The 26,687-nt window shown below is 36.6% G+C and overlaps 1 protein-coding gene across 1 annotated transcript in view; it reads left to right on the forward strand.

The window, feature by feature from the left end:
• LOC128997243 (protein fem-1 homolog B-like) overlaps positions 1 to 26,687 on the forward strand; it is a 49,324-nt gene that overhangs the window by 15,957 nt on the left and 6,680 nt on the right. The window contains exons 7-13 of the mRNA XM_054422855.1: positions 8,127 to 8,301; positions 12,521 to 12,664; positions 13,254 to 13,382; positions 14,407 to 14,495; positions 19,176 to 19,292; positions 20,065 to 20,171; positions 20,949 to 21,120. Coding sequence (XP_054278830.1) covers positions 8,127 to 8,301; positions 12,521 to 12,664; positions 13,254 to 13,382; positions 14,407 to 14,495; positions 19,176 to 19,292; positions 20,065 to 20,171; positions 20,949 to 21,115 — 928 coding nt within the window. The 3' untranslated portion in view covers positions 21,116 to 21,120. The remainder of the gene's footprint in view (positions 1 to 8,126; positions 8,302 to 12,520; positions 12,665 to 13,253; positions 13,383 to 14,406; positions 14,496 to 19,175; positions 19,293 to 20,064; positions 20,172 to 20,948; positions 21,121 to 26,687) is intronic.

Consider the following 26,687-nt stretch of genomic DNA (forward strand, 5'->3'; position numbering starts at 1 on the left):
CTGCTGGAAAGAACTTATTTTGTCAGTGGAAGTGAGAATGTTTTCTTGCTTTCCTTGCATGCCTTTGTTCAAAAAATACAATTTCCCAAATATGTCAGCCAGAAAAGCTACTTTTGTACACCAGTTTTCATTATTAAGGAAATCAGCATACTCAGATTCTTTACAAGTAAAAAATATCAGTAACTCATCCCTAAGTTCATAAAATCTTTGAAGGACACGTCCTCGTGATAACCATCTCACTTCTGTGTAGAGTAAAAGCTTGGTGTGCTCAGCATCCATAGCAGAACACAAACTGTCAAAAAATCTGGACTTCAAAGGCCTACTCTTGATGAAGTTAACCATTTTTATGACAATTTGCAAAACATCATTCAGCTCAGGTACCAAAGACTTGGCAACTAGAGCTTCCCTGTGAAGAAAACAATGTGTAAAAATAATATCAGGATTTTCTTTCCTAACCAAGGCCAGAAAACCTGTTATATGGCCAACCGTTGCAGGACAACCGTCTGTGCAAACGCTCAAACAATTCTGCCATGACAAACTATTAGCGGAGAAATAATTGTTCACTAGCTGAAAAATATCTAGTCCAGTTGTATTTCCAGGAAGGTCCTTGCAAAATAAAAACTGTTCAATTAACTCACTTTCACAAATAAATCTAACAAATGTTAGAACCTGAGGTTTCCCGGTTATATCTGTGGACTCGTCCAACTGAAGAGCAAAAAAATCTACAGTTTTAAGTTTTTCAATAACTTGAGCTTCAACGTCTTTGGACATGTCTTCAATGCGCCTACTTATTGTATTGTCAGACAATGGGATTTTCCTAACTTCTTTTTCACATTCCTCACCAAACATAATTTTAACAATTTCACAGCAAGCTGGTAAAATGATTGATTCAGCTGTTGTGTGTGATTTCATTTTTTTAGCAACTAATTCAGCTACAACGTAACTGGCCTCCTGTGCTTTTTCCGATACAGAAGAGAGTTTTTGTAAATGTTGAAGCCTGTGCGGATTTAACAAAAGTCTTTTAAAATATTCAACTGGTTTTTCAGCAGCAAAAGCATGCTTCGTAACTAAATGTATTTTCAACTTACTTGGTACCATAGCTTCATTTGACAGCTGGTCACTACAAATTAGACAACGGGGTTTCGGCTCTTCTCCACCAGACGACGTAAACCCGAATGACAAGTAGCTGTCATGGTACTGACGAAACTTAACCGATCCACCATCGTTATTTTCGTTATGTTTTCGTTTTGTAGGCCTACTTGCCATAACAGTTTTGTTTCCATTAAGGGGAGTCCAAGGTCCTATCTTTAGTAATGTTAACTAAATGTCACTTTTCTCAGGAGTTAGATTAGGTAGGATAGTGAAACTTGGTATACTTTTATATTAACTAATTAACTAGACACAGACACATGATTTTTCATTTAAAATTAAAAATAACTATTTTATGAGTTTTTATAATTTAACAAAAATTTGTTTCAAAAAATAAAATTTATTATTTTTTTTTTACATGCTTCTACTAAAGATATGATGAATTCCTTATGTCTGTGTTTAGAATAAGTCACTAAGACTACATGGTAAAAATTTCACAGCTGTAAGTATTACCAGTCCTGAAAAAAATGACATTAAAGTTTAAAAAAGTAAAGTTGCGGAAATCGGCAAGAAAATCCTCCAAGGGTCTACGAGTTTTACCTTTAAAACGACACTGTAATGTTATGGAAAATATATATTTTATACATTTCTAGGTTAGTAATTAAAAATGTAATTATACCATTTTAAAGAAGAAATTCTGTGCTATAAAAAGAACATAAAAAGTAAAAATTGAAAAAAATTAAAAAATTTCGACTTGGACTCCCCTTAACCTCAGCACTACTAGTCTCTTCACTTGAGTTAGAACAGGTACTAACATCGTTTTTCTTTGTTAAATAACGATCCATGTCACACAAAATCAATACTAACGACGTACAAAACAACACTAGCACTGACAGGTTAACTGAAAATGAGTATTCTGTTCTGTTGCTATGCTATCGCTTCTCTACGCCTAGCGCTTACTAGTGGATGATTAGTGAACTATTGGAAGGCAGATATGCCGTGCGCTACCGAATTCTACCGGCAAAGATTCGAACTATTTGTTAATGTTAGAAGCGGAACGTAGTGAATGGTAAAGGCGGTTTCACACTGGCGTCCGCGGACGGATGAAATGATTCGGATGGATGCTACGCGCCCCCTTCACATTGCGAGCTACGTTTCTTCAAACGTCCACTCATTCGCGCATGCGCATAGGGAAGTTGGAAGATTGGCTTGTATGGTAATCCACACTCGTCTGGTAAACACTTACTTTCAGAAATAGTGACGCAATATATACTATGTAGCGTCAGCTGATGACGTTGTCATAGCAACGCATTAAGTTAGTCTGATCTTTGTTTTTCTACAGGAATGTACACACAATTTAACTCTTATTAAAATACTTTTCTATTAATTATTTGGTCATAATTTTATTCTATGTACACGAACAACCACGACCAAAATGGTGACCCCGACTACAACCGTTATCTAAAGACTTATTTTCTTTGAAGAGTTTAAATCTTTTGTGTTTCCTCCTTCGAACGATGTCATTAGAAGACCTGCAGACTCAACTCGCCGAACTTAGAACTGCGAATGAAGAACTGCGTCAACGGATTGGACAACCCAGCACTTCTCAAAACATGTCGGTGAACAGAGTAGCCGTCAAACTTCCGCCCTTTTGGCCTGAAAGACCAAGTCTGTGGTTCTGTCAAGTTGACTCGCAATTTCTTATATCTGGAATTACCAACGACGACACCAAGTTTCACTACGTGGTCTCGCAATTGGACACAGGAATTGCTGCTGAAGTCGAAGACATCATAACAAACCCTCCTCAAGGCGACAAATACGGACATCTAAAAAAGAAACTGATTGAACGCCTCTCTGCATCCGAAGAGCAACGTGTGCGGCGGCTGCTGAGTGAAGAGGACCTTGGAGACCGCAAGCCTTCTCAGTTTTTGAGGCATCTTAGGTCTCTTGCGGGCTCGACTCCCCTTCAAGACAACATGCTTCGTCAACTGTGGCTCAGACGACTCCCTCCTCATTCACAAGCCATATTGACTACGCAACTTGAGCTCTCCTTGGACAAACTGGCAGAACTGGCTGATAAGATCATGGAGGTAGCTGACATTCCTTCAACACCTGGTATTTGTGAAGTCTCTTCAGGTAACACTTCTTTATTAAATGCAATAGAATCCCTCTCTAAACAAGTTCAAGCATTATCAGAAACCAGAGTACGAGATACACAGGTGAGACCTAGGGGTCGTTCCCAGTCTCGTGGTGGATCAGGAAACGAACCTAATCCCTCTAAGAACTGGTGCTGGTACCATAGAAAATTCAAAAACAATGCTACCAAATGTCTTTCTCCGTGCTCTTTTCAGGGAAACCTCAGCAACAATCCGTAGAGGCCGCAACGGATTGTTCAAATGCTGGCGGCCGTCTCTTTGTGATGGACAGAAATTCACGAACTAGGTTCCTTATCGACACCGGGTCTGATGTGTCGTGTTTTCCTAAACGCCTTATCAAATATAAACGTTTTCCTACTAGCTATTCACTAAGTGCTGCCAATAACAGTGAAATAAAGACTTATGGTACCATGCCTCTCACCCTTAATTTAGGCCTTAGACGTAATTTCCCTTGGAGTCTAGTGGTAGCGGATGTTTCAATACCTATATTAGGTTCAGACTTCCTTTCACACTATCACTTATTACCCGATTGCAAAATGAAATGTTTGGTTGACAAGAAAACGGGATTGAATGCCGAGGGAATAGTTTCTAACAACAATCAAACTAGTATTAAAGTTATATCTTTCTCTTCGCCATTGGCAGAAGTTTTTTCTGAATTCCCTGATATTATTCGTCCTCCAGGCTTACCTCGTGCTGTGAAACATAAAACAGTTCATCATATAAATGTTACACCTGGTCCTCCTGTTCACTGTCGACCACGTCGCTTACATCCTCAAAAATTGAAAGCTGCCCGGAAAGAATTTGAGGAGATGGTTAAGCTTGGTATTGCTCGACCCTCTGAAAGCCCCTGGTCCTCACCTTTGCACATGGTGCCTAAAGGTGAAAATGGATGGCGTCCTTGCGGTGATTACCGCGCTTTAAATGCTCGTACTGTTCCTGACAGATACCCTGTACCACATATTCAGGATTTCTCGTTCAATTTAGCAGGCTGTACGCATTTCTCTGCCATTGATTTGACCAAGGCTTACCACCAAATTCCCGTCCACGAAGATGACATCCAAAAAACAGCAATCACCACTCCATTTGGTTTGTTTGAATTTCCATTCATGACTTTTGGCTTACGCAACGCGGGTCAAACATTTCAAAGATTCATAGATGAAGTTATTCACGGCCTTGATTTTTGTTATGCATATATTGACGACATTTTAGTATTTTCCCAGTCTGAAGAAATACATAAAGAACACCTAAGAATGTTGTTTGAACGACTTTCTGACTATGGAGTAGTTGTAAATCCATCTAAATGTGTAATTGGTGTACCAGAAGTTAAATTTTTAGGTTACTTAGTCTCATCTGCTGGGACACGTCCACCTCAGGAGAGAGTCACTGCTCTACAAGACTACCAGTTACCTCAGACAATGCGTGGTCTTCGCAGATTCTTGGGAATTATGAACTTTTATCGTAGGTTTCTGCCAAAGGCCGCTGAATTTCAAGCACCTCTGCACTCCCTACTTAGTGACGCTGATTCAAAAGGTTCCCTCCCTGTGCCCTGGACTCCAGAGACAGAAGAAGCTTTCCAAGCATGCAAGGCTAGCTTATCATCAGCAACACTATTGTTTCATCCTAAACCTGATGCTCCTCTTGGTCTCTTTACAGACGCCTCTGGAGTAAGTGTAGGTGCTTGCCTCCAACAGTTTGTCGATGACTCTTGGCAACCACTAGGTTTTTTCTCCAAGAAACTATCATCCAAACAGTGCATCTGGCCTGCATACTACAGAGAACTCCTCGCTATTTATGAAGCTGTGCAGCATTTCCGTCATCTCTTGGAAACAACTTCTTTCACTATATTCACAGATCATAAACCACTTATTTATGCCTTTCAACAGCGCCGTGACAAGTTGCCTCCAGCTCAGTTACGCCAACTTTCATTTATCTCTGAGTTTTCGACAGACATAAAGCACATCAGTGGTTCACAAAATATAGTTGCTGATGCTTTGTCACGTGTTGAAGCCATTTCAACTGTTTTAGATCATGAATCCTTAGCCAAGTCACAAGAGTCAGACGAAGAACTTCAAAATCTCATTTCAGAAAGTACTACATCTCTTAGATTGGAGAAAGTTCCGATTCCTGGAACCCATTTGAGCCTTATCTGTGACACCTCAACAGGAACTCCTAGACCCTTTGTGCCATCAGAACTGCGACGTAGAGTTTTCGACCAGTTCCACAAGCTGAGTCATCCTGGAATACGTGCCACAACAAAACTTATCTGCGATCGTTTTGTCTGGCCTTCCATTCGTAAGGATTGCCACAAATGGACTCAAACTTGCCTCTCATGCCAAAGATCTAAGATAACTAGACATGTTTCTACTCCCCTTGGTGATTTTCATACACCTACAGAACGTTTTTCTCATGTCCACATTGACCTAATTGGCCCACTTCCCTTATCAAAATCTTCTAGGTACTGTCTAACTATCATAGATAGATTTACTCGTTGGCCTGAAATTTGTCCTATTGATCAAATAACTGCCGAATCTGTTACTGGAGCGTTTGTCTCTACTTGGATAGCTCGATTTGGATGCCCACAAAAGTTGACATGTGATCGCGGATCCCAGTTCACATCGACTTTGTTTAAAGACCTAGCACGACAGTTGGGCATAAAGCTCCAGTTCACTACCAGCTGGCATCCACAAGCCAACGGTATGATTGAAAGACTCCACCGCCAGTTGAAAGCTGCTATAATGGCTCACAGCAAATCAGACTGGACCGAAGTACTGCCGTTTGTCCTTCTCGGAATAAGATCTGCCTTCAAGGAGGACATCACTGCTTCATCAGCTGAACTGGTGTACGGAGAACCACTGCGTCTTCCGGGAGAGTTTTTCGTAATACCTTCCCACGAGAGCAACGAGCCACAAGAATTGGTATCAGGGCTGCGTAAGCATATGAATCGACTAAGACCTACACCCGCATCACGCCACATTAAACCAGGGTCGTTTGTGTTCAAGAACCTCAATACTTGTGACTTTGTATTCCTCCGACAAGACAGCTTAAGAAAATCTTTACAGGCTCCATATTCTGGTCCTTACAAGGTCATATGCCGTGACGAAAAGACAATTACCATCATTGTAAGAGGCCAAGAAACTAAGGAATCTTTGGACAGGGTCAAGCCAGCCTATATTATTGCAGATGAAAGTCCTATTCCTGAGCCCACGAAACGTTTGGTGCCGACTGGACAAGCAGAGGAATCCTCAAAACTACCACCATCTTGTCAAACTCCATCTACGAATTCTTATACAACTCGTTCTGGAAGACAAATCCGACCACGGGTTACTTTTCAAAATGATGTATAGATTCCTTTTCTCCGTGGGGGGCTGGTGTAGCGTCAGCTGATGACGTTGTCATAGCAACGCATTAAGTTAGTCTGATCTTTGTTTTTCTACAGGAATGTACACACAATTTAACTCTTATTAAAATACTTTTCTATTAATTATTTGGTCATAATTTTATTCTATGTACACGAACAACCACGACCAAAACTACTAATACCCTACAAATCATTATAATAATGATTTACTGTACAGTAATTCGTATAAATATACATGGTTATTGGTTAGGACTATCTCTTTGGAGTGTAGTCGCAATTTCCAACAAAGCTTTATCTTTCTCTTGTTGATCCCTACAGATTTCTATAGTTGTATCCCAGATAACTGGGTAGGCACGGACAGCCTAAAATAATTCAGCCATAACAAACAACAAGGGAGGACACAAAACAACAACTAGATGAACACTATGACTGTAAACTCAAAGTACTAAACACTGTGATGCGAGTGACACATGCCTCGCTAAGAGCTACACGTGGTTTGGTGCTCTGTCTGCGCATGCGCGAGGGCGCGATCGTCCGCGGACGTTTTAGAAAAATCGCTCCCAGAGCGATTCCGCCAAATCGTCCACGGACGAATTTCTGCATCCGCGGATGGACGCTACATTTCAATGGGCGGTGTGAACGATCCCATCTGATAACATGGACAGCGATTTATTTTCGCATCCGGATGCCAGTGTGAAACCGCCTTAAGGAGTGGAAGTTGGGGCATGACTTCATAGATTCAACACTGACAAGTAATTGTACGCAAAAGAACGTGCTGTCATGAATGCGCAACAGCACTTAAAACACGTCTATTATGAGATAAAAAAATGTTAACTACTTAAAATTTCGCGGCACACCGGTTGGGAAACACTGATCTAAAGTACGGTGGATAGAAATGTCGATTAGCGGAAAAGCAGAAAGAAACAAAAGAATTGCTGTTAAATTGCATGCCAATAATTAGTTCGTGTTACTGCTACACACAGATGGTCTGTGATATTAGGAGGTGATCACTGGTGTCACCGAGACCAAAAGATATAGAAAGATGGTTAGATTTCATGGGTGATGCTACAATTGAAATCTTGGTCTTTGAACAAGTTAATAAGTATTTTGGAGAACAACTTGTTTAATGTATCCCAATTTGGATTTAGAAAGGGAATGTCCACTATTGATGTGCTTGATAATCTAATTTGTCAAATTCATGAGTAATTTGAAAATAGGTTATTTGCTCAGGGCACTTTTTGTGACAAGTTACAATTAATTAGTGATAAGTTTACAATTTCTCTGGTGGTGACAATGGTGATGCAACTATGTGAAAAAAATTAACATCGTCTTGAATACAAAAGTTCACTCATAATGACATGATTTTGTTTGTAATTTTTGCCATTTTCAAAAACTTTTAAACAAACTAAATTTATGTTCTTTCACAAGAGAAAGATCCTGCCCCGTCCTTTCTAAATTAAAAGTACCTACAATAATGTCCATCCCTACTTCTTGTTTGTATCTCATGATAAATTCCTCTATAGGGAAAGGATCCTAGGTCAACACAACCCCGAGGTGCCACACTCAGTGATATTCCGTGGAGCTGTGTTTGCCGACAACGCAAGGTTTGACAGATGTATACAGTTGTGGCTGCACGCGTTGTACTTGTGTCAACTCAACAAGGTTTCCGTAGTCAAGGATCTGCTAAGGTTTGCTCAGGTAACTTATTCTTAGATTTGTGATTTGTTAAATAAAGAAATAAGGGCCTATCAGATGGGTTACCTTAAAAAAGCACAAGTAGGTCATAAAACATACACAAATACCCAAAATGTAGCTAGGGGTTACACATACTCGTAGATTTAAGGACGTAATTTGGATCAAGAAGGACGATGTTACGAGGGTTTTTGTTAGGATAGACTTACCTGATTGAGCGTTCATATCCATGCAGGTTCAAGAAACTCTAGCCCAAGAAACAAAAACCTTTACACTACACAAATTAGAATTATTTCTATTGCTCCTCCCATACAAAAACTTCCTAAAAATTCCTACCATGAACTGTAAATTATCCTTATTTTTGATTACTGTGCAAGGTTAAACCGTTTCTTATATTTCAGAGTAGACTCCTCAACCCTTCACAAAAGCCTGCAATCCTCACTAAAAATCTAAAAAAAAACTACCTCTTACGCTACATGTTCCATCTTTTATGCTAAGGTTTGTCATCCTCAGGGATAAAATTTTAATGTATGTTTCTGATTAGTTAACGTTGTGCATTTTGAAGTTTATTTGACCAACTTTAAAACTAGCTTACCCAAATAAATTGATATATTTTTGGACTTCCTGGTTGTATCATTCATCCTAACCAAGGACTTAAAATGAGGTTACTAACCTGTTGTCAATCAGTCCTCTATTGTCTTGGATGACTAGGCCTATCCATCGGGGTTAAAACCCCATTTTAAAATCTTCTCTTCAGTCGTCAAATGTCAAACATATTCTCTTGCATAAGCCGTTGTCAAAATTACTTCACACATACACATAAATACATACACAAACATTTATAATTACAAATCATGTACATGCGCGTGGGCCAAGTACAAAACCAGACAGTCAGAGAAGATTTGAAAATGGGGTTTTAACCCCAAAGCTATAGTCATCCACGGCAATAGAGGACTGATTGACGACAGGTATGTAACCTCATTTTATGTCAATAGATCAATCCTGCAGGCAAATTATGTATAAACTAACCAAGGAGTGAACAGTTTTGGCCGTCATTAGTCACAATTGACAAGAAACACACTTTATAAAAAAAGCCTAGGCTTCAAATTTCACAACAAGATGAAACGAACGATAACTAGTAAAGTAATAACCAAGGTCAATGGTTGGAATAGGACTACCCAGTGTAACTTAGCGGCTGTCAACTTGTCACAAAGTATTATAACAGTGGTTTTACAAATTTGCTTGGTTTTTCAGGTACAAAAAATCGTACAGTAAACATCTTGTTAGGGTAAATTGGAAATTTCAAGTCCCTTTCTTAGTGATATTTGATATTTGATTTAAACTATTTGAACAAATGTCCAAGTATTCTATGTTTAACATGTGACAGGTGTAAATATAACTGGTAGTGGTGTCGGAGCAGTTGTAGATTGTGATAGCATCGTAGTGTTTCCGTAGTAGAATGCTCTGGCACGCAGCCATTTGTGTCTGTCCTATTTGGCTCTCGCTCATTTCCTATCTGCGTGCTTGCCATTTTGGTTAAAATATCCGCCACACTTTCCAAGATTGGATACTTTCCTTTTCTAATCAATTTGAGTAACGTTTTATGTTTTCTAAGGAAGGTTTGATTAACTTTAGCTGTTGGGGTAGAATATTGATAAGTTATTCCAAAACAAACGCATAAAAATTAATATAGTAAATTGTAACTACCTCTAGGAGAGAAGTCATCTTATGCCAACTTAGTGGCAGTTTTGGTTTAATGTCGGTTTATGGGACATCAATCAACCTACCTTTCATGGAAAATGGTGATGGATAAAGAGCATCCCAATAACATTTACTGGTTAAAAAAAATTATTTAAAATTGAAGTTAAATAACATTTAGGCTTAACAAGCACCTAATGCAGAGATGATAATGAGAAGTGTCCTTTTTTACTAATTTTAACTACGGTATCAATAAAGACAATTAAAATCAATTAAATTATATGAAAAACTTCAAATTTAATTAGTCTTTAAACTCATGTATAGGTCTACTGTAAAAAGTTACAACTTAATTTTGTTTTTATCTACTGTATTTTGTAGTTTACTTGAGTTATCATGATGTCAAAGTATAATTTTCCCTCTTCACCAATGATCATTTTGATTGGTCTTCTCTTTCATCTTTTTTCAAGTTTTTCACTTGTTCCTCACTATTTAAGTGATATTTCCTCATTAACGCTATAGCAACCAGTTGGCCCATTGTGACCAAAGATACTACTGGCAGCCATTGGCTTTTGCCCACATACCTTTTGGTCCACATTAGTACAGCCCTGAAAGTCTCACTTAAAAAAAAAAGATTCTGCCTATTTGGTTTAAACTTATAGTTTAGTTTTGGGTTCTGAACACTTTGTGTACTATGTGTTAATGTGCACTAATTACATTTGTGTAGTTGTATACAATTTATATCCAAATATGTTTTTAACTCTTGGAGGTTATTGTTATCTTGAAAGATTTACATGTATTCATTGTTTATTGTTGTCTAAATTATACAAAATCAGATGTTTTTAAGTAGGTCATTAGTTAAATGATCTGTATGGAAGTACTACATGACATTAAAACTAAATCAGTTGGTATATTCAATTTTAACTAAAAAAAATACTAGATTAAGTTTTTGAATACTTGACTTGAGTAGACAATCACACCAATCATGTTCAGCTTGTTATGTTCATATGCTTCTGGTCTTGTTGTTATATGTTGATGATTATTCAATCTGCTTAGGAAGAGTTTTGATAAACTGTGCTGTGTGCTAGGTTCTACCATGAAAATGTTTTAGTCATTTGCTCTTCTTGTGTGGCAGAAGTGAAAATTTGCATAACATAGAAGGGTTAGCTGGCTGCAAACATTACAACTGCATACTATTTAGAACACTGATAGTTATAAATTTTAGAAGATTTAATGATTCAAAAGCTAATGGGAAGTAGTCTCTTTGCGTCAAGGTTTGTGTGTGAATGTTTTAAAGGTGTTTGTTTACCCGTTTCAGGACTATAGGTGGATATATTCGCTAGCATTTTGTGCATAGCAGACGGTAGGCGAATATATCCGCCGATTATTACAACAGTTATTGTTGTAAATGATTGTCTAAAACTTAGGGATGGACAAGATTGGATTTTTAGTTCGAGACGAGACGAGACGAGATTTTTTATTTCTCATAAAATTTCGAGACGAGATCGAGACGAGATTTCTCTTCTCATACACAACGGGAAATGCACGTTCAAAATTTTTACCTGATTTTGTAACATTGTTAGATGACTGTTTAAATACTAAAATAATGATAATAGGCAAGAATATTTACAATCTTTCATTAAATAACATCAGCATAACATTTTTTTATTAATCACGCCTAACTTATTAAAAATGCCTACGATTAGGAAACATGGTGATATCAGTTAGGATAGAGTTCAACTTATCCTAAAATAAAATAAATCATAAAATAAAAGCAATATTAATTTTTATAAAATAGTTACTTGTTTTGACTTTTTTATAGTAATAAAACATTCCTCACACTGCTTACACTTAACAAAACTTCTCAAATGTTATTAAAGTAATATTATTAAAATAATGAAAGTAATATTTACATTAAAAGAATTAAAGTAATATTTACATTAAAAGAATTAATTAAATAAGAACGCCTTCGAAAAGGAAACGCAACTACAACACGCTCCTGTATTGCGGGTATTGCATTGACTTTCTGCAGGCGTTTTTAATTTTTTTTTTTTTTTTTATTCTTGTCTCGATAAAAATCTCGGCCAAAAAGTAATCTCGTCTCGTGTAACGAGATTGAAAATGTCCCGAAAATTTCCCGAAATTTCGAGACTTGACCATCCCTACTAAAACTTAATTATTAATCATTCGTAAAACCATCTTTTTATTCAATTATATCGTTAACCGATGTACTAGGAATGTTTTTCGAGAAGGAAGAAATTTAATTTAAAAAATTGTTTTTATGAAAAAAAGTAAAAACAATTATAAAAAATGTAAAAAAAAAATATTTTGGACAAAAGTGCTGCATAGATCAACTATTTACAACATTCCATAAATTATAGATGTACAAAAATATTTTATGGCTTTTATTTAAATAAAATAATTTTGCTGTCTGTAATATGTATGCATACTATAGGCCGTCTGAGAAGGGTTAATTTTGAGGGCCAGATAGTTTTTTTTCATAAGATAATTTTAATGTGTGTGGTTGTAGGTGTTTTCTCAGATGATCCATGTAGGCGTAGACCTCTGCTTCTCGCATGTAGAAAGTGTGTTGGCAGCGGCTGTGTTAGAACTGGAGAGGAACAAAGAGAAACTGGCCAATCCTGGACCTAAAGATGACGTTGCTCAGATCACGGTAAAACCAACTGTTTAGTATCATCGTGAATATAGATATTGCATGTTGTGTGTGTATACATTGTTGCATAAATTAGATCATGTCTTAAACTATTGATAGAACTTCACATTCCATCATCTTGTTAAAGTTGTTGCCAGGTTTTAAAATCAAAATGGATGTAGTTGACGTCATTGCGCTGATATAAATCACTGATTTCTGACGAATATGCGGAGTTTTCAACCAAGTCAAACTAATAGGATGACTTGTAAGCTGTAGCATCTGTTATGCTCCATCAACAACCTTGGTAACAAATAATAAGAACAAATATATAATTTTAGATACTAGCGCAATCTATGACTGGATCACAAAACTATGTTCATTTTCAATAAACAATTGGCTGGTCCATATAGATGGGATATCTAGTATCCAAAAGTCAATGATGATTAATTTAATTACTACACTGGAGCTTTTCAATGGCTATTTAGATTTTATTTGACAAAAAGCTGCGTACATTTTTCCATGGATGTTATTTTGTCGAATACACTTATTTAGTCAACTAATCAGGTTCCTAATGGTTAATGTTCTTGATTGTGATTTTTTGTATTTGCAGGAAGAAATGGAGAGCAATGTAATCACAGCTCTGTACATTCTGGTAATTCTTACAAAGCTGATGAAAACCTGTAATGCCAAGGAGGAATACAGAGTGCATCAGTTGGTGTTCAGGCTCAACAAGCTTGGGGTAAGCCACCTAGAGAAGTTTCAGTTTTATAACTGTTACTTAAATCTAAGCACAGTCCTGCAGTGATGCGCTGTCAAGAAATAAAGTAAGCTTTGATAATGCTAAGGATTCAACTACTTTGTGGTCTTTGGGCTGAAAATCACCATTTTTGGATTAGCTAGATTAAAAAAAATGAGTTAATAGTTTTAGTTACTAAGTAAATATTTCAATTTTAAGTGTTATATTTTAAGTGAATTTTTAATTTAATTTACTTACAAATTTAGGAGACAATAGGCAGGATGAGCAGGCTTCTGAAAAAATTGTAGGCATCTCACTTAACTAAACTAAAGTAACACAGAATAAAACACAAAGGAAACATTGAATATTCCTAAGTGAATTGAGAATCTAGTGATGTTCTGGAAGTCCTTTACTGGTTAAGGAATCAGTGTTGCCAACACAATATGAATTTACAAATGGATATTTACAAATGTATACTGCAGTAACTTTGCCTATAAATTATTTTTTGCATTTAATAGAGTAAGTTCTTCATTCAAATATCTCTTCACTCTAGAGAGACCTATGTTTTCAAGATAGGTTGACTTACAGTTAAAGGTGGGCTCTTAACCTCTGGTTGTTGACATTATTAAATATTTAAAAGGCTAGCCATTGGTGTTTTTAAGAGGGATTTTAACGAGGCCTCCATTATGCCTAGTTATTAACATGTGTTGGATTTTTTATTATTTCCCAATTCATACACACAGTTCACTGCTGAAGTAACAGTTCCCAAACAACCCCTGAATCTTTGGAGGAAAAGAAATCTTATCCTGAAAAAAGAATAAATGAAAATTCATCAGAAATCAGAAACGTTTTATTGTCCTTCAACATTTACAACATGCAATACACAAAAGTCAAGAAAATTCATCAAAAGCAACCCAACAAATGAAAATAAGCAATATTTTAATTAATTGTAATGTCCTTGTCTAAAACATTAAACTATCCAATCCATGGCCTCCTAACAAACCTAATTGTATTGTGTTCTTCGTAGGTTGCTTCAAGACACGGTCAAACTCTACTTCATCTTTGTGTCAATGCTGAGACACCAGTAGACAACTTTCACACAAATGATGTCTGCAAGTATGAGAGAAATAATTAAATAGGCCTATTATTAATTAGCCTACGTTTAGTAGGGGTTTAGGGGAGCGAGCTGGTCTAGTGGTTAGAGCGCGGGACTCCGGTTCATGGGGTCCCGGGTTCAAATCCCGCTAAATCACCAATGGATTTTATCTAAGTGATAATGCCGGTAACCCCTTGGTCCAGCCTGAAGTAATGTGAAAAACAATTCTGGACTCATGCCTAGCGTCCTAGGACAAAAAAATTAGATTTAGTTGCATTTGTCATACTACTCATCAATAAAAAATTTTGTAATAATACTCATATTAATGTACTCTCTGTCTCAATTGGTCAACTCGAGGCATATCCTTATCCGTACTAAAAAGAGTTACATCTTACAGCCATGAAAATACAAAAATAATAGGTCTAGTGTTTCAGAATAACACATGATTTGTACAAAATTTTAACTCCCACAGTAATAAACATGTACTTTAAAGAAACAGTTTAAAAATCTGTATGTACTGAACAGCGCTTGACAAACAGCTGTTGACTTATTGGTTGTGTAGCGCATTTATGGAAGAACTTAAGTCATGAAAGACTTAACCAAAGAAACCAGTACAAAATTCCATAATTTAATCTCTCTCACTTAGCTCTATGGGTAAATCTATTCGGCGTTATTTTCCAAAGTTTTTTTGATATTTTGGCCAATTTAATATTGAAACGTTACCCTTCCCCGACGGGTGAAATTGTGACATAGGACGGGGAAAAAGTAGAAGAAAAAATAAAAATTAATTTTCCTTATTTGTGTTTTGTTATACAAGTATACATTAAATAAACAATGGAACACTTCATACTGTCAAAATAATTTTTTACTCGTTTTTAACTATGCGGATATATCCGCTACCCGTCCGGGGATGAGTATAAATGCAGCGGATATATCTGCCACCCGTCTTTGAAGATATGACCATGACAACGTTAGGCAATAAATAAAGAACAATATGTAAACAATAAATAAAGACAACGTAATGTTGACTAAATTTGCCTGTTGAAATAAAGGATTTTTCATTTCATTTCATTTTTCATTTCATTTCAATGTTGAGCGCGAAACGTCGAGGGGGCGTAGGAGTGGTGATATGTGCGTGGGAGGAGGGGGAGGCGCAGGAGAGGTGTCGGCGCGGATTAGAGGGGGGAGAGCGCAGTCATGGAAAGAGCAGGAAAGTGGTGCCTTGGTACCGTGAAACATCTGGTTACTGCTCAAGCACCTGCCAGTCTGTCTGAAGAGAAGGCGAATATAACCGCTTCCCGTCCGGAACGTCAAAAACCATAAGCGGATATATCCGTCACTAGTCCTTTATTGCCAAAGACTTTGGCGGATATATCCGTCACCCGTCCGCGAAGGGTTAAGTGAATGTTACCATGCTATTGTCTAAAAGCCCTATGTTTCTCTACAATTTCATATGTAGGCCCATGTCCTCATTTTGTTGGGCAATTAAGTTTCAAGACAAAAACTATTTACATTCAGTTTCTAAGCAGAATCAAGCTAAATTAAAAAAAAATTGATTGCAAAGTTTGTACCGGACAAGAAAGCGAGCTAATAAAAACGTTTTAAAATTAACATTACTTTGATAGAGCCACTTGTCAATAATTCATTTTTCACTACACCACTGTAAAATGAACTGTTTTTGTTGCATGTTTATCATCCGCAAAAATTCATCATTACATTGTTTACTACGGCAAAAGAAGGTTTACTATGCAAAAGTAATTTTTAGGGGTGTGCGATGCATCGAAAATGCATCGAAATTTCGATTCGATTCGATTCGATGCATCGAATCGCGATTCGATTCAGTGGTGGTCAAAAAACGATTCGATTCACGAGGGAGTCAGTATCCATATACGAAAAACGCCTGCAGAAAGTCAATGCAATACCCGCAATACAGGAGCGCGTTGCTGTTGCGTTTCCTTTACGAAGGCGTTCTTATTTAATACATTCTTTGCATTAAATATAGCTTTAATTGTTTTATATTTTTTTGTTTTGACATTGCAAATGATTAGAGGTTTTGTTTTTTGTCTTGATGTAAGCAGTGTGTGAAATATTTTACTACTGTGAACCTAGCCAAAACAAGGTAGGTTACTCCAAAATCATTTGAAAAATAAGTCTGAAAAATTGTTACTTAATACTTAACTAGTAAGATCAATGTTATAGACTGATACATTTGGTATTTTTGTTAGGTGTCTGTCGGTCCCCGTCCCCGAATTTTTGTTGGGGCAAAAGAAAAAAAAGAATAATTTATTTCCAAAGAAACACTCTTATATTATTATATCTATTACAGAGGAATTAAAATGTTCAAATGAGAATTAAAAATTAAGTTGGCTCACGACCTTTAAGAATAAAGACACAACAGAGCAATTGCCGCACTGCCACTAGCCAGAGCCAGGTCTAGTCGTCTACTGATAAGAGTAACAAGACAAAAGCCGTGACGCAACACTAACAGTGCAAAGAAAACAGAGTCAAAAGAATAGAAAGACTATTTATCCAGACATATTAGTATAACCATTTATTGTTCATTCAATACCTAATTAAAAATATATTTAGTATTTTACATAATAAATTATAAACAAAAGAAATATCTGATATAGTAAACAGATCTGTATCTTGGTTAAATAGTGTTAAAAAAATATATTTCTAAGATCCAATACAATATTTACAACTCACAAATTACATTGAATTAATTTCTTTGAAAATAATCTCTAACAGTTTTGTGTTTTTGAATAAAGAAATATATTTCTTTGTCTCTACTTCCTTGTTTCATCACTTGCATTTTGTCAGCAATTGAAGCAACTGGGTAGCAACCGGGTGGTGTAAGAGGGGAGGGGGAGGGTCTATGACCTTGAATTCACACATCGTTGCCCGGGCCTGGCTGGTGAGACTGATTCATTGTTTTTGTTGACATACTACTACCCTTCCTTAAGAGAAAAAGGCCCTGCTGTTCCAAAAACATTGAGGGTAGTTTAAAAACATTGACCTGTGTTGCCAAGGGCACTAGAAGATAGCATTTAACTTTCTTGTCTCTTGATTTAATATTATTTTAATCTTCTATATATTATTTAAGAGTTACTTTTCGGGTACCTAATTAGTTGTGATATTGTTTAGCTTCATTTTATGGATTTTTAATTCTTTTCATTCATTAGCTATCAAAATCAGTTGTTTTAGGATTTTAATCTCTTGCAGTACCGGTAGGTCTATACTACTGTATGACATTATATGCATTTTTTAGTCCTTATTAATTATACCATAAACAATGTTTGTATGTTATTTACTGTTTTTGAGTTTTATAGGAAATTAGTTTACACAATATCTTTTCTTCAATGAGTTCTCTACTTGACATGTTGCTTCCAGCCTATTACTATTTTAGGCCCTATAAAAATAATGCCTATGTAAAGCTGTAGGCCTACTGATGCCAATAATAATTCTTTATTTATGATGATGTAACAAATAATGTAAGTGTGAGGTTATTATACTAAGGAGGTTAGGAGGCAGGGAATGAATGATACATGTTGCATGGTGGAAACATATTATTTTTATTTTCTTCTTGCTTGCAGTCCTGAAGCCGGTCCACAGGCCCTAAACTTGTGATATGTAAATTTATTTCTTAATGGTCTTTTTATATTAAGTTCCATTCAAATTTGTTGTAATTTAGCTACCGGTACCTATTTAGTTATTTAAACAGTTATTAAAATGAGAATGAGTGTCTTGATAAAAAAAATATTTTCTTCTTTCTTGCAGTTGAGCCAATTCCAAGTAAAAATTATGAAATAGGCAAGTAAAGCAGCTCACTGGTATTTCCAGCAGTTATTCTAATACATATGATTGAAAATAAATATTTTTTCACCTAAAATTCATATGTAAGTATGAATAGGCCTAATACCACATCAACAAAAATTTGTATTACACAAATGTGATAAATTTTAATTATTGTTAATCCACTCAATTGACAATTATGAATAGAAAAATACCGTATTGCTTCGAATCGAGTTGCATCGAATCGAATCGAAAATCTTTTGAATCGAATCGTTGCTTCGAATCGAAAATTTTTTGCTGCTTCGCACACCCCTAGTAATTTTTACTATCTTTTATGGATTTAGCCGACGTAAACAAACAAATATTTGTTATTGTTTTGTCAAATGTTTTAATTTCCAACAACCAAAACTGTACAACCAAAGTAAATATTAACTGTTTATTTAATATTGATGTTATAACCTGAAAAATGCTCTGAGTTTTGTAATGTTCGAGAAAATAATTAGTCTTTAAGTAGTGTAGCGAAAAGTAACGTTCAAAACACGAGTGAGAGTGTTCTCAAACATGGTCTCAAATATGTAATGACTTACTTTCTACTCTTGTTATGAAATATACTATTCCCTAATTGTAACTGCACATGCACAATAATTAAACTGGCTGTTAAATTTGCTGCAGAAATAATTTACAATACCTTGCATTCTGCTAGTTCAAAAACATACTGCATACTTTTAAAACAAACTTTCTAGTTTTACTATACTTTTACGATACTTTCTAGTTTTGCTATACTTTTACGATACTTTCTAGTTTTAATTAGAACTCAATACATTTTTTTTGTTACACTTTACAACCAAATGTGACTGATAGTTGCAACATTACTCAGTCTAACTAATGATTGGTGTGTTCACCAGGTTCCCCTGCTCTGCCACTGCTAAGCTTCTCATTCAGTGTGGGGCAGATGTGAATGCCATGGATAGAGACAGGAACACTCCCCTCCACATCATAGTGTGTTACCAGAAACCTATTAGGTAGGTGTAGTCATGTTTGACAAGTTAATCCTAAGTGTTCAACCTTGTAAGCCGATATTATGAACCATCATTAGTGACAGAACATAGGTTGTGTTACTACTTGCAATCCTGGTGGTTAGCATTTCAGATTTTATCGCAACAGGGTCAGCTACAATCCTCAGCATATCCTTCTTGGGGACTTTAAAAGGATTTAGCATGCTTTTTCAAAGAGCTATCCCCATTGTTCGTAGGGACAGTTTGATTTGATCAATGGCCGAACAGACTGAGGGGGTGTTTCCCCAGCTAGGAGACATCACTGTATATCATGACTCAGGCTTGAATCATGTCTCAGATCAACCAAAACTTAAATATAGCTGGGCTTATGAGTTATACAAATTAACAGGCATTCACCAGGTAGTAGAGGTTGGTGGAAGAGACCCACTTGAGATAAACCATGTGTAGGCTTCTATGATTGTAAGTTAACGAGACCGATGGGTTATCTGGGAGTTGCAATCTCATCTTGTATTTCTTACACTATACCTGTAGTTTGTGTTCATAAAAAATATGATTTACAAGAATTTAGATTTTCTTGTTCATAAGATAGTAAGACTATAAAAATGGGCTAGTTAAATCATTAAATAATTCCTGGGGGTCATAAGAAGGGTTAACCCTCTAGTCCTTAAATCAAAAAAAAAATATCAAGGCTCGCACACCTCTCCTATTGTATCAACTGTGTATCTTTTACTTTATTGCTGGTGCTTATATCTCAGTCAAACACTCTGTATTGTTTCAGTGATTTCCTGACCCTTCACTCGATTATAATGGAGCTCACAGAAGCTGGAGCCCACATGGATTCTGTCAACACCATGGGACAAACACCTTTCGAAGCTGCAACCACTGGTAAATGTCTTTTGTCTGTTATAAATACAGGCAATAATAAAAATATATATACTCTGTTTGTAGTATTAATACCTGAAGTGATTGAACGATTGAAGATTAAGCAATGTACTAGTAATGTGTAAGTAATTACTAGTGATTTTTAGGCGACTGCATATTTTTTTATATACAGGGTCGGAACGGGAAAAAACTTTGGCCTAGGGGTCTTGGATCAAAGGGGGTTCATTGGAATGTATTGATTTAAAAAAAATATTAATTATAATGCTACTATTGGCCTACACAAAATTGTAGACTATTTCTCAATGTCATCGCCATATTATGTAAATCTTTCAAGGTCTTCAAAGGCAAAATTGTGAATGTCCTCCGCAGACACGGCAAATCATGAATATCTACTACGATTACGTCAAAATTAAGAACATTTTCTGCAGTCAGGGAAAAATTTAAGCCATCTTCTACGATCACGGCAAAATGAGAACATTTTTTGCTCTAACGGAGAAATTTAAATCTATTGTGAGATCACAGCTTAATTTTGAAGATCTACCTTGGTCTAGGCAAAGTGGTGAACATTTTTTGTGGTTGACAAAATCAAGAACATCTATAATCACGGGGAAATCAAGAACATCCTCCATTGTCACAGCGAAATATTCCCACATTACCCCAAAAATTACGGGGGTCTGCAATTTTTACTGCATTTTCCATACTTCCAGTATCCAATAGTCAATGCTTCCATGTTCAATTAATTGGTTGTTTCCTTGTAGTATACCTAGCAAATGTTTACAGGTGTGGCTGAGATCATATTGCGTACGCAGACACAGTTGAGTCTAAAGTGTCTGGCAGCCAAGTCTGTTCAGATGCACAAGATTCCGTATGTAGGACAAGTCCCTCAGTCTCTAGAGAGCTTCATAGATCTCCACGGACCAGGAGAGACTCCTCCAGAAGATTCATGAGTCAGGTAAAATCTTGTTAACAGATTTAAATTCATTTAAAATAGTTTATTAATTTTACAATTTGTTACCTAATGAAAATTTACTCATTTGTCACTGTGTTATCTCTCTTCCACTGTGTTGTTATATAATTTGTGTTTTTCACTTATTAGAAGTAAATTTTTGATTTTCATAGTCCACAACTCTGTACATGTATTATGTTGTTTTTATATTTTGTTGTTCCTGTCCTGGGGGAAGAGTGGACCTTTGGTGTAACTCAGGGCAGGTTAAATAAAGAATTTGTCATTTGTCATTCCACTATGAACATCATTTAGACTTAAAAAAATACTAGTTTTAGTTGGTAAACAATAAAATTGCAGATGGTCAGATTTTTTAAAGTTTTATTGAAAACCAACAAACGATTATATGTCATGATAAAATGTTGTTTTAAAATTAAGTTCAATTTATCTACGGAATTGATCTAATTTATGTTTGAGTTTGGGTTGGTAACAGTTGAATTTTTCTTAGTTCGACCAAAAATTTCCACTATTAACACCGAGGGACCGAGCCATGGCTTGGTATAGTTTGTTTCAATTGTAAAAGCAATAGGGATGGACGGGTCCCGAACTTTTGGGAATTTTTCTGGAAAAAAATATTCCCGATTATCGGGACGAGATTACATTTGATTCGGGAATTTTTCGGGACGGGATTTGGTACGATCGTCGGCGATTTTGCCGCTTCGCGAGTGCCGATGACGCCGCTATTGCGAGCGATAAGTCCGCGAACGCAGGAGACGAAATCATACCGACGATCATGCCGTGACCGCGAGTCATGCCGACGATTGTGCCGTGATCGCGAGTCATACCGACGATCTCGCCATGACCACGATTCATACCGACGATCACACCGTGACAGCGAGTCATACCGACGATCGCGCCGTGACCGCGGAGTCCTACCAACGATCGCGGAGTCATACTGACGATCATGCTGTGATGGCGAGTCATACCGACGATCACGACGTAACCGTGGAGTCCTACCGATGATCGCGCCGTGACCACGGAGTCATGCCGATGATCGCACCGTGATCGCGAGCCATACCAACGATCATGCCGTGACCGCGAGTCATGCCGACGATCGCGAGTCACACCGACAATCGTGCTGTGATCGCGAGTCATACCGACGATCACCCGGTGACTGCGGTCATTTTGACGATAGGTACCTGTAAATTGTTACCCATTTTTTGGTTTTTTTATAGATCAGTGCCACAAACGGTAAAATTCGATTTCATTTCGTAGGCTTATGTCTTTTTTGGTAACTGCAATACTCAAGACTTTCTTTTCATGCACAGAAAAAAATCCCGTCCCGTCCCGTCCTGAAAATCGGGAAGAAAATAAAAATCCCGTCCCGAACTAAAAATTCAATCCCGTCCATCCCTAAAAAGCAATATATAAAGTAAATCACGTTTTATTTACAACTAATTTTGTGCTTTTATTTTTTTAAGTTTCAATGGAATTTCAATCTATTATGATGAACATTTTAACCTGGCTATCCACAACACATAAATTTATTTTACAGTCGATGGTAAAAATATTTGTTTTTAATAGCTTTAATTGGGGCTACAGAATACAGGGGCTGGCCAAGGCCACACTAAAAAACAGGCCGCAATGCTCGTCAAGCATGACGTCACGATAGAAGACGGCAATGACGTAGGTATTTATTTATTAATTTTCCAAGGAAAGATTAAAACAAGCAGCTGATCACAAATTGTCACAAACGGCAAACATTACGAAATTGCCGTCTTCTATCGAGACGTCATGCTTGACGAGCATTACGGCCTGTTTTTTAGTGTGGCCATGGCCAGCCCCTGTATTCTGTAGCCCCAATTAAAGCTATTAAAAACAAATATTTTTACCATCGACTGTAAAATAAATTTATGTGTTGTGGATAGCCAGGTTAAAATGTTCATCATTTTACAAGCAAAGTAATTCCACTGCCATGTGGCTGTGACGCACAGAGCATAGAATAAATAAAGAGTCGCCACACCTATACCTACATCTATACCAGTGTTGTGACCGTACTATTAAAATACACGCGCATTGTAACTTATATTTTTACAAAATAGATGTTTTTGTAATGTAATGTTTTTAAAAAGTAACAATAACAAGTGTTTTCTATTTAATATTTATCAACAGCTGACTATATAGAATAAAGATTATGACACTCTCCCTCACTTATTGAGAAGAACATAAACTATTTTTGAACGATAAAGTCTCGTAACCAAGGTGGCTGTCGTCGTTGTCTTATTGGTCGTGGAGAGCGAACTGGAATGTTAACTTCTGTAGGGTGGTCTGGTTCTGGTTCAATATGGTCGGGTATTTGATCAGGATACGATGGAGTTTGGTTTGGAAGTCTTGGTACATCAAATGATTGCTTAGGTCCAAATGTTACCATCTTTTCTTTCATTACTAGAGTTGGTCTAAGCTGGTTAATGTGTCTCTTGATATTTCTTCCACTATCGAGTGTTACTATGTAATGTCTTTTTCCTAGCTTCTTCTTTATTACTCCAAACTGCCAAACTTGTCTGTTGTTAGTGTACATTTGAACTTGCACTCTCTCCCCCTCTTGAATCGATCTGACAGGTTTTAAAACAGGCTGGATATTTGATTTAGGGTGTTGATAAGGAAATATGGCATCCAGTCGAATCCTTAGTTTTCTATTGAGGTAGAGTTCAGCAGGGGTTTGGTTGCTAGCTAATGGAGTAGCTCTATAACGGAATAAGATTCTTCTCACTTTGTCTGTCAGGGTTCCAGGTTCTTCAGAAGCTGACTTTAATTTGTTCTTCAGGGTTTGTACGTTGCGTTCTGCAAGGCCATTTGTCGCTGGATGCCCAGGGGCGATGAACTTTTGGAATATGCCGTTGATCTTGCAGTAAGCTCTGAATTCTTCACTTGTAAATATTGTAGCATTATCAGAAACGCATTCTTTCGGATACCCATGTGTAGCAAATATCTTGTTTAACAGATTGATTGTGTTTGAAGATGTTGGAGCTTCCTTCAACACTTCGATTTCAGCCCATTTGGATCTTGCGTCAATACAAACAAGAAAGTAGTGATTTTCATAAGGGCCGGCATAATCTATATGTATGCGGTCCCAGTTATTTTCAGGTAGGTTCCACGGATGTACTGACACTTTAGGTGGACTTGCTTTCACTAGGGCACAACTTTTACATCCTTTAACTAGTCTTTCGATTTCACCGTCAATTCCTGACCAGTCTAGGAGGATTAAACATTAAGGAGAGGGCACGCGAATAGGAATACACGTGTTGCGGTGAAGCCAGCTTTAGCAGAACACTAGAGGGGCACGCGGAGCCGTAGAGTGGCAAAAAGCCTCGGCTATAACATGGGAGAGATAGGGAAAAACGCGACGCGCGCTGTTTCGAATTAAAATTGCCGCTAAACTAAAACACCTGTGTTATTCACCGATGGCATTCTTAAAGTAAATTAAATTTCCTACCGAACGGTGTCAATCATTCCTATAAAAAATATTATTTATTATTTATTATTGAAGATCAAAGTTGAAAGAATTGACCTGAACTTTGAACATATGATTACTTTAATTACGTTTTTGAAAAAAATATGATGTATCTACACAAATTAACAATTTATTCGTGTTCCTTAAGAGTTTCTGGAAATAGAAAATATATATTTACCTATATTTAAAAGTGGTATTTAGAAAAATAATTACAAAAAAGTTTTTTTTAATCTTTCCAGTTTATAAAACAATCTTACTAATAATAGGTTAAAATGAAAATTTTAATTCGGGATGAAATACATTTTAAATTTGCATTTTTCATAGTTTTCTCGATTTGTTAATATAATTTTTTACTAGTTTTAAGTCATTTATGTGCTAGGCAGGTGATTTTAAATAGCCAAAGTTAAGAAAAAATGCAAAGCCGCTCTAACTTTTTTTACACCAACAGCCGTTACAATTAAATTACAATCATAAAAAGTAAAACAATTTCTTGGCAATCAAATTCTTGATTTTTTAAATATCATATTGAACTATATTTGATCTGTTTACCTAAAGAAACTTCGAGTAAAAAGTGTAAATGTTCAACAATCATCGCGTCTTCTGACCGCCAAAGTGCGTTTATCATTCTTTTAAAGGAAAAAAACTTATTTTATTTCTCTTTAAGAAAATGTTCAAATACACATACAGTACTACTCATGATTTGAGTTTTAATTTATGAACAGTAAAATCCATTGGTGATATGGCGGGATTTGAACCCGGGACCCCAGGAACCGGAGTCCCGCGCTCTGGTTAGAGTATTATAAATAAAACACAACACAAGTATGACAAAAAATAAAAACAAGGACAACGAATTCTAAAAAATAAGTCATCCTTGTGTAAATTACTCACTTTTGAACGTACTATTGGTTCATAAATATGACTTTCCTCTTAATAGGTTCCTAATATTACGGTTAGAATTTAACTTTTTAATTTTCGTAGCATGATGAAGTCTAATTTTTAAATAGTTATTTGATATTTCTGTTATGTACCAAATCTTCCAGTAAAGCATACAACGCAGTATGAGAGGGGGCGGGAGAGTAGCGCTGCCTCCCCCCCTCCCCAGTACGCTGGCTTCAACGAAACTACAGCGTGTCCTCTCCTTAATGTTTAATCCTCCTAGTGACCAGTAAACATAACGTCGAGCGAGTTGCTTCATTTTGGTTATTCCCAGATGAGTTTCATGAAGTTCACTGAGTATTTTGGAGCGTAAAGATGTTGGAATTACAATTCTGTCTTTTCGAAACAATATACCGTCAAGTAGGGTGTATTCTGAGTCAGTAGAATTGTTTTTCAGGGTTTGAACTATTCCATTCATTTCATGGTCTTTTGCGGTTTCTTCTTTGATTGTCTTTGAAGTTATTTCACGGTTGGATACTTGAAAAAGTGATTGAGAATAAAGCTGGTTCACTTCTTCCCCGATTTCTTGATCTGTTGAACTACTGCATGTTTTGACTGGAGATCTTGATAAACAATCTACATTTTGATTGCTACTCCCCTTCTTGAATCGAACAACGTAATCAAATCCGGAGAGGAATGAAGCGTATCGCAACAGGCGAGCTGACGTCATCTGTGGTAGAGCTTTATTTTGGTGAAAAATCCTTGTCAATGGTTCATTGTCTGTAACTAAAATGAACTTCTTGCCAAGTAGGTAGTTGTAGAAATGGTTCACACCAAAGATTATCGCCAATGCCTCTCGATCAAGTTGACTATAGTTCATTTCACTCGGATTCAAAGAACGAGACGCGTATGCTATCGGACGTTCTACTCCTTCGATTTCATGACTTAGTACAGCTGCGACACCTGTAGGACTAGCATCAGTTGTCAGGATGAGGTTTAGGTTAGGGTCGAATGGAATTATCACCCTGTCACTGCAGAGTTCCGATTTGAGTTTTAGAAATGCAGATTCACAAGTAGCTGTCCAAATCCATGGTTCTGATTTCTTCAGTAGACATCTAAGTGGAAATGTCATTGTAGAAAAATCTGGTACAAATCTTGAGTAGTATGTAACCAAACCCAAAAATCTTTT

This window comes from Macrosteles quadrilineatus, unplaced genomic scaffold, assembly GCF_028750875.1.
Source record: "Macrosteles quadrilineatus isolate MER2022 unplaced genomic scaffold, UCM_ALF_1.0 Scaffold_6__1_contigs__length_79288215, whole genome shotgun sequence".
Classification (NCBI taxonomy): domain Eukaryota; kingdom Metazoa; phylum Arthropoda; class Insecta; order Hemiptera; family Cicadellidae; genus Macrosteles; species Macrosteles quadrilineatus.